General features: G+C 50.1%; 2 protein-coding genes across 2 annotated transcripts; both read left to right on the top strand.

The window, feature by feature from the left end:
• The first annotated feature begins 6,916 nt into the window (after positions 1 to 6,916).
• On the top strand, positions 6,917 to 7,570 carry LOC136454654 (uncharacterized). Its single transcript, XM_066455010.1, has one exon. It carries the CDS (start codon positions 6,917 to 6,919, stop codon positions 7,568 to 7,570), a length of 654 nt encoding a protein of 217 aa, XP_066311107.1.
• Positions 7,571 to 7,862: 292 nt separating this feature from the next.
• Positions 7,863 to 8,897, top strand: LOC136452197 (probable glutathione S-transferase GSTF1). The gene is made up of 3 exons (XM_066452835.1): positions 7,863 to 8,056; positions 8,180 to 8,228; positions 8,299 to 8,897. Exons 1-3 carry the CDS (start codon positions 7,907 to 7,909, stop codon positions 8,763 to 8,765), a joined length of 666 nt encoding a protein of 221 aa, XP_066308932.1. The 5' UTR covers positions 7,863 to 7,906; the 3' UTR covers positions 8,766 to 8,897.
• The last annotated feature ends 226 nt before the right edge of the window (positions 8,898 to 9,123 follow it).

Raw genomic sequence — 9,123 nt, 5'->3', positions numbered from 1 at the left:
GCTTTAGATATGGCTCACAAGAAAAGAGAGGAATCTGACAAAAGAAAATTGAGTGAGATCCCCAACACAAGTAAGGGAGAGAGTTCTAACCCATCCAGCCACATAAAGACTCATGCCAATCCTAAACAGCCACGCCACACTGAGTCTCTTTGTGAGCAAGAGTGATATGAGAGAAGTGAGAAACACCACAGCCTCATTCTTTGTGCTCTTGCACAAGGAGGTCCTACTTTCAACTAACGATTTACCTTCATCACTGCCTACTGTTGTTCTTGATCTCTTACAGGACTTCGAAGATGTTTTTCCCGATGAGATACTAGTTGGACTTCCTCCACTCCATGGAATTGAGCATCAAATTGATTTGGTACCAGGTGCTTCTCTTCCAAATCGTCCAGCCTACCGCACCAATCCCACAGAGACAAAGGAAATTTAGCGACAGGTAAAAGAGCTTTTGGACAAAGGGTATGTTCGTGAATCCTTATCACCATGTGCTGTTCCCGTTCTTTTAGTTCCAAAGAAAGACGGCTCTTGGCACATGTGTGTTGATTGTCGTGCTATCAATGCTATAACTGTTCGATATCGCCATCCCATTCCACGACTTGATGACATGTTAGATGAATTGAGTGGTTCCATCATTTTCACCAAGATTGATTTGCGTAGTGGCTATCATCAAATCCGCATGAAACTTGGTGATGAATGGAAAACAGCGTTTAAAACTAAAATTGGTCTCTATGAATGGCTTGTGATGCCATTTGGCTTGACAAATGCTCCTTCAACTTTTATGCGCTTAATGAACCATGTTTTATGAGCTTTCATTGGCAAGTTTGTAGTTGTTTATTTTTATGATATTCTGATCTATAGCAAATCATTTGATGAACATCTTGATCATATCCGTCAAGTACTTGCTGTTTTGAGGGAAGAGAAATTGTATGGCAACATTGCTAAGTGCACCTTTTGCACAGACCATGTTGTTTTCCTTGGCTTTGTTGTTTCCGCAGATGGTATTCAGGTTGATGAAGAGAAGGTTAAAGCAATACAGGATTGGCCTACACCAGTAAATGTGAGCCAAGTTTGAAGCTTTCATGGTCTTGCAAGTTTCTATAGGCGTTTTGTCAAAAATTTCAGCACCCTCGCTGCACCCCTTAACAATCTCACAAAGAAGGATGTTCCATTCACGTGGGGCCATGACGAAGACCAAGCATTTCACACACTGAAAACACAGCTTTGTGAAGCACCGCTGCTACAACTTCCTGATTTTGGTAAGACATTTGAGATCGAATGTGATGCAAGTGGTATTGGCATAGGAGGTGTACTGCTGCAAGAAGGTAAACCTATTGCCTACTTTTCTGAAAAGCTAAATGGTCCACATCTGAATTACTCGGTTTATGACAAAGAGCTTTATGCCTTAGTTCGCGTTTTGGAAGTTTGGCACCATTATTTGTTACCTAAAGAATTTGTCATCCATTCTGATCATGAAGCTTTGAAATATCTAAAAAGTCAAGGCAAACTGAACCGTAGACATGCTAAATGGATTGAGTTCATTGAAACATTTCCCTATGTTATAAAACATAAGCGTGGGAAAGATAACATTGTTGACCGATTCTCTAAAATGGCACATTTTATTCCATGTCATAAGAACGACGATGCTTCACACGTTGCTGATTTGTTTTTCAGGGAGATCGTTCGTTTACATGGAGTACCAAGGACTATTGTTTCAGACCGGGATACAAAATTTATAAGCTATTTTTGGAAGACATTATGGGCTAAACTTGGTACAAAGTTGTTATTTTCCACCACTTGTCATCCGCAAACCGATGGGCAAACTGAAGTTGTCAACCGTACCTTGTCCACCATGTTGCGTGCTGTGTTGAAAAAGAATTTGAAGCAGTGGGAAGAATGCCTTCCACATGTTGAATTTGCTTATAACAGGGCAGTCCATTCCACAACAAACTTTTGTCCATTTGAAATTGTTTATGGGTTTAAACCGCATACTCCCATGGATCTTTTGCCTTTACCATTACAGGAACAAGTTAACTTGGATGCAGCAAAGAGATTGGATTTTCTCAAGAAGCTACATGATGAGACAAGAAGGAATATCGAGAAGAAATCAGCACAATATGCAAAGCAAGCGAACAAAGGTAAGAAGAAGGTTACATTCCAGCCCGAAGACCTCGTGTGGTTGCATCTACGCAAGGATCGATTTCCCCAACAGCGTAAGAGTAAGTTATCTCCTAGGGGTGATGGTCCGTTCAAGGTTTTACACAAGATAAATGATAATGCTTACAAAATTGAGCTGCCACCTTCTCATTTGTTGGTGAGCCTGAGTCGAGGACGACTCCTTCTCAAGAGGGGGAGGCTAATGAGGACATTCCTAGCATTCACTCATCTTCAAATGAAACTCCACTTGATAAAGCTGGTCCAATTACAAGAAGTAGAGCTAAACAACTGGAGAAGGAAATTCATTCTCAGGTGAACGCTAACCTTATGTTTAATAATCAGTTTATGTTGAATGAGCCTATGCTTTTGAGTTCTTGTTCCAATGTCCTTAGGAATGATGGAGTGTATGAACCAGCATGGGATGAAGATGGATTCAAGCCTATGGACATTTGAACCAAGAAGCCTATGGTGTGCAAGAATAAAATGGTGGTTCATCACCTTTGCATGGAAATGCAACCAGAAGCTAGATGACTGATACATGGTACGAATTCCAAGCATCACCGCGGACAGAATACAAGGAGTTAGATGGTGTTCTATATGTGGATGGAAGCGTCTTCAGGTCTACTTTCCAGCCCATCAAACGGCTCATTATTTGGACTTCCCAATAAAGAGTTATGCTCATTTTAGTAACTGCTATCAGAAGCTGAAAGACGCGCGAACCAGCCACGAAATCCACTAGTGCATGCGCATGCTGCCATTTACTCCAAGCTGAATGTCCCTATCCCTATATATATCTTGTACTAGACAATGAAAGGTCAGATCTTGATTAGCTGAATTCAGAATACACAAACTCGTGGAGTTTTGTTTATGCGTGAGTCTTGAGAGGCTTGCAACACTTGTTCTTTCGATTCCTGAGGGAGTTGTAGAACGCCGAACTGCGGTTCACCCAGTTTGTGCCTTCACGTCTATAGGGCGTGATTGTGTGGGCTGTTTCGTCGGTACGTGGAAGGGTGATTGTCTCGGTAGTTCGTCGCGTGGACAGCCTCGCGGTGCACTGCCTCTTCACCAGGTCACGCAGCGACAAGTTATCAAGTTCGCGGATCCTACGAGAAGATCGGGCCACAAAACTTGCTACACGCGTTGCATAGGCGTGTGTGCATCAGCGGGCCAAGCTACTCTAGATTGGTGGGCTGCTCTAATCGATACAGAGCTGGCTAGGCCGGCCATATGGGCAGACAGCAGTAACATGGCCTAGGTCACTCTGGCCTTGCACGAACCGGTGTACGACGTCGCGGTGCCTTGGCTCGATGAGATGAACGCCGACGATGACCAGTCCCACGCATGCATGCCTGTGCACGGTGATGATACACCTCCGCTCCGCACAATGACTGGTGCCAATGATGGGCCGGCTGCCCAGCCAGCCACTACAGAGGAAGTCATGGCACTTACACAAGTGGCGGCGCCTACGGTGGCATCCGTGACGGCCTTCGTCGACTCTCTCCATCTGCCTATGCTGGAACCGATCATCCAGGACACTCCGCGCGCCTACGTGCCAAGACGACACGACGATGACTGGCTCCTGTGGCGGAGCACTCGTCTCGTGGCCAAACATGCCTTCTGCGACCCAAACCCTGAGAGATAGGCAAAGCGGGTGCTGCTAAATAAATGGAATGGCCGCCCGATGCCAGCCAACACGACGTCGGATGCGACTGTCGACGCCGCCTTCCATCAAGCGTTCATGGAACTTGCCCGTCCGTGAGAAGGAGCGCGATGAGGGTGCTGTTCCCGCTACATGGCAACCCCGGGGAGTACTCACCACCGACGCAGTAATGTTCGCCGGCACGCAGGTCGCCAAACTAGTAACGATATGAGTAACAACCATCTTCTTGTGTGGAACATGCGGGGCCTGAACTCCAGGGCGTGTCACACTGCTGTATGTGATGTAGTAGCACAACAGCGTGCTTCTGTTGTTTGCCTGCAAGAATCCAAGATTGCGGCGTATGATGCAAGCTTGAACAATGAAACTGTAGGCCAAGGCTTCGACTACTCCTTTCTCCTTGCTACTGGCGTGGCCGGTGGCGCTGTTGTTGCGTGGCGTCGTGATCTTTGGGATGCATTTGATATAGGCGTCCGGCGATTCTCGGTCACGATCCATCTCAAGCCGTTGCACAGTATGGGTGAACCGTGGTGGCTCACCACTGTCTATGGGCCGGCGAACAGGGAGGACAAGCCAGAATTCCTGATGGAGCTGCGGGCCATGGCGAGCGCGTGTCAGGGGCCGTGGCTTGTTGTCGGCGACTTCAACCTCATATACAAGGCCACTAACAAGAACAACGGCAGGCTGCATCACGGCCTCATGCGCCGTTTCCGGACTGTGATTGACGACCTACACCTCGACGAGCTACATCTAAATGGCCGCCTCTACACCTGGTCTAGCGGCCGGGAACGACCAACTCTGGAACACCTAGACCGGGCGTTTGCATCCGTTCAATGGACCGAGCAATACCACAGCCATCACTTACGGTGCCTTTCTTCTTATGCTTCAGACCATGCGCCGCTACTCCTCGTGCTCTCCTCTAAGCCTTGGGCGGTGCCCAGATTTAGGTTCGAGCAGTTCTGGACGAAATTACATGGCTTCATTGATGTGGTCCGCGCGTCTTGGGGACCCTGGAACCCGAACATCGACCCATGTCGCGCACTGGACCTCAAGCTTCGTCACCTGGCACATGCGCTCAAAAGCTGGCGTGCGACTAAGGTGGGAGACGTGCGTTTGCAACTTGCGGCGTCTAGGGTCATCATCTATGAGCTGGATACCGCCCAGGAATCCAGGGCGCTCTCTCCTAGTGAACAAGAATGGCACCGCGAGCTCAAGGCCGGAGTCCTTGGGCTGGCATCGATGCTACGGACCATGGCGAGACAACGTGCGCGGTCACGCTGGCTGCGCGAAGGTGATGCGTGCACAAAATTCTTCCATCTTCAGGCATGTCACCGACGTCGCAAGAACTACATGTTCGCCATCGTGCACAAAGGAAACACGTTCACGGAAGAGCAAGGAAAGGCGGGCATTGTGTTCAACTACTACAACGACATCATCGGGAAGCCGTTTCGACGACTGCCTTGGATTGATCTGGGCGGACTGGACCTATCGACATTGGATCTCGACCATCTGGCCGCCCCCTTCACCGCAGCGGAGGTGGCACGGATCGTCCACGAAACGCCGTCCGATCGCGCTCCTAGGCTAGACGGGTTTTCTGGGGCGTTCTACAAGAAGGCATGGGAGGTCGTTGGCCCTGATGTTGTCAGGATGTTCGGGGCGCTATGGGACATGGACTTTCGAAGCTTCCATCACGTCAATGAGGCGGTCATGGTCCTCCTGCACAAGAACCAGCAACCGGAGAGGCTCAAGGACTACCGGCCCATAAGCCTAATACACTCCATCGGCAAGTTGTTTGCTAAGGGCCTGGCAATGAGACTTGCACTGCATATGCCCTAGATCGTAAAGGCCAACCAGTCGGCCTTCATTCGTGGACGGTTTATACACGAAAACTTCAGGTCGGTCCAGCTTGCCTGCCGTTGGCTGCGTGCCAGGAAGTGCCCCACGGTGCTGATCAAGATCGATCTTGCCAAAGCGTTCGATACGGTGGCCTGGCCTTTCCTACTCGAGGTCCTGGAGCGCGTGGGATTCCCATGGCGCTGGAGAGATTGGATATCGACAATGCTTCGCTCGACGAGCACGAAAGTGTTGGTGAACGGCAGAACTGGACAGCGCATTTACCACGCCCGTGGTCTCAGACAGGGCGACCCCCTATCGCCGTTTCTGTTCGTCATTGTCATGGAAGTATTGAACGCCCTGATCATAGAGGCGGACAGGCAGGGTCAGCTAACGCCGCTGCCTGGAAACGCCATCAAGCACAGGGCATCTATCTATGCAGATGACCTTGTGCTCTTCCTGGCGCCGACGGCGCTGGATTGTGCCTGCATTAGACAGCTTCTCGACCTGTTTGCAGGTGCCTCCGGGCTGGCGACCAACGTGGCCAAGTGTACCAACACGCCGATCTGCTGCTCGACGGAGGAGATCCAAGTGGTGCAGCAATGCTTCCCGGGAAGGCTGCAGGATTTCCTGACTAAATACCTTGGAACACCTCTATCACTTTCCAGGCTAAAGCGTCAGGACGAGCAGGCCGTCGTTGACGGCGTCGCGGCGCACATCCCCACATGGAAGGCAGGGCTGCTCAATGTGGCAGGCAGGGCTACGCTGACAAAGACGACGCTATCGGCAATCCCGGTCCATGTCGCTATTTGCTGCACCTTGTCAGCATGGGCAATCGTTGCCATTGACAAGTGCAGGCGAGCTTTCATATGGGCAGGGAGCACTATGGTCGCCGGTGGGAAATGTAAAGTCGCCTGGACTGTGGTATGTGCTCCCAGGGACCTTGGTGGCCTCGGACAGCCGGACCTCAGGATACTCGGCTACGCTCTCAGATTGATATGGGAGTTGCTACGACACACGCGCCCAGACTCGGCTTGGGCGTTGTTGCTGGCGACGGCGGAGCACTGCGTCGCCCACATGTTCAACGCCGCCACCTCAATCATCCTGGGCGACGGAGCAACCGCAAGATTCTGGACCGATGACTAGCTCCCTGCTGGTCCAATATGTCACTGGGCACCGGTTGTGTTCGCGTCTGTGCCCAGCCGACGACGTCGCCGCTGCGTCCGCGACGCTCTAGCCAACAGGCAGTGGACGAGAGATGTCTCCGGTGCGATGTCGGCCACATTCATCACCCAATTCCTACGGGTGTGGGAAATGGTGGATGGCACCCAGCTACAGCAGGACGTCCCCGACAAGTTGGTCTGGAACCTGACGACTGATGGCGTATACTCCAGTTCTTTAGCGTATCGCGCCTGCTTCCATGGACGTGTCCAAATGCTTGGGGTAGCCGAGCTCTGGGCGACGGCCGCGCCACCAAAGGTCAAAATTTTCTTTTGGCTCGCTCTCCACAGGCGACTCTGGACAGCGGCGAGGAGACGACGCCATGGGCTGCAAGCAAACGACGACTGCGTGCTGTGTTCACAGGAGCCCGAAACGGCTGATCATCTGTTCGCTGCTTGTGTGTTCACCAGAGAGCTGTGGCATCGACTGCTCCAAAGGGTTGGGTTCCAGTTCCTCTGCCCAAACGGTGATGCTGATTTGGTGAACTGGTGGCTGGCATCGAGGAGGGAGATATCATCAGGGTTCAGAAAGGGATTTGATTCTTTGGTGCTGCTTGCCTCATGGGAGACTTGGAAGGAGCGGAATCGGAGGACTTTCGGTGGAGCTCCTTCATCAGTTGCACAGGTGCTGCAAGGGATACAACAGGAGGGAGCCGAGTGGGTCAGCGCGGGATTCCGTTCGCTTGCACCGCTGTTCACGCCATAGGGGTTTAACCTCGCTATATATCTGCTTGTCGCAAAAGAAAGTTTACTTAGTTAGTACAAAGTAGTGACAGCACCGTTCAAGCCGGTGATTTGTGTTGTGTGTTCCTCGTACAAAACGCGGCACCTCGCCGTCGTTGGGTCGAGATGTACTAAAACATCTATCTCCCCTTAATGAAGCACGTGCTATGCACGATTTCGAAAAAAAAATTGGCCAAACTCAGCTCGTTTTGTGTTGCATATATATCCTTGATCACCACCACCACGTACAGGCATAGCAGAGCGTTGACCTGATCTCCTCGATCGCTGCCACGGGGGAAGCTGAGCTGAGCAAGCAAAGATGGCGCCGGTGAAGGTGTTCGGATCGGCGGTGTTCGCCAACGCGGCGAGGGTCATGGTGTGCCTGGAGGAAGTTGGCGTCGAGTATGAGGTCGTCGAGGTCGACTACACGGCCAAGGAACACAAGGGGCCCCAACACCTCTCCAAAAACGTACGTAATACAGGGTCTCTTGTCAAGATTTCATATAATCTTCGTCGATGCTGTGACTACTCGTACTACAGTGGAATCTGAGGTCGTTATGTATACGGTATACATGCTGATGTTTACTTGCAGCCGTTCGGCCAAATCCCAGCGTTTCAGGATGGGGACACGATGCTCTTCGGTATGCTCGCAATCCAGTTCGATTCTGCCACAGAAACGCTAGCTTGCTTATTAACTCTTTGAATTTCCAGAGTCGCGAGCAATCGCAAAGTACGTGCTCCGCAAATACTCCAAGTCAGCTCAAGTCGACCTGCTGCGAGAAGGCAATCCGGAGGAAGCCGCGATGGTGGACGTGTGGACGGAGGTTGAGGCGCACACCTACTTGCCCGCCATCGCGCCCATCTTCTACGAGTGCGTCGTGTACCCTGCCAGGCTCGGCACCTCGCCCAACCAGAAGGTGGTGGAGGAGAGCCTGGAGAAGCTCAAGAAGGTGCTCGATGTCTACGAGGCGCACCTGTCCAAGAGCAAGCATCTGTATCTCGCCGGAGACTTCTTCAGCTTCGCGGACCTCAACCACTTCCCATACACCTTCTACTTCATGACGACGTCTCATGCGTCTCTCTTCGACTCGTACCCCAGCGTGAAGGCGTGGTGGGGGCGCCTGATGGCACGGCCGTCGGTGAAGAAGATCAGCGACGGTATGGTGCTCAGGGCCTGATATGGTATAAGCGACGGTATGCATGTGCTTGGTTCGTTCCAATAAACTCAGTTGTAACTGGATTGCATGCCTTTAATTATTTGCCATGAGTATTTGATATTATATTATATTATATTATATTATATTATATTATATTATATTATATTATATTATATTATATTATATTATATTATATTATATTATATTATATTATATTATATTATATTATATTATATTATATTATATTATATTATATTATATTATATTAGCTAGTGTTGGCGTCAGTGGCTATACTTTAACAGTTCAACTGATACATACATGCACGGCTACGAACAAAGCGGGGGAAAGTGTAATTGATAAACAAGAACTTTCGTCTTTT

This window comes from Miscanthus floridulus, chromosome 5 (assembly GCF_019320115.1).
Source record: "Miscanthus floridulus cultivar M001 chromosome 5, ASM1932011v1, whole genome shotgun sequence".
Classification (NCBI taxonomy): domain Eukaryota; kingdom Viridiplantae; phylum Streptophyta; class Magnoliopsida; order Poales; family Poaceae; genus Miscanthus; species Miscanthus floridulus.
This window is presented reverse-complemented; position numbering and strand designations above follow the sequence as displayed.

Coding starts and splice junctions, on each gene's coding strand:
- LOC136454654 (XM_066455010.1), top strand. CDS start 6,917: ATGTCGGCCACATTCATCACCCAATTCCTACGGGTGTGGGAAATGGTG.
- LOC136452197 (XM_066452835.1), top strand. CDS start 7,907: ATGGCGCCGGTGAAGGTGTTCGGATCGGCGGTGTTCGCCAACGCGGCG. Junction 8,057..8,179: donor CCCAACACCTCTCCAAAAAC/GTACGTAATACA, acceptor GTTTACTTGCAG/CCGTTCGGCCAAATCCCAGC. Junction 8,229..8,298: donor TGGGGACACGATGCTCTTCG/GTATGCTCGCAA, acceptor TTGAATTTCCAG/AGTCGCGAGCAATCGCAAAG.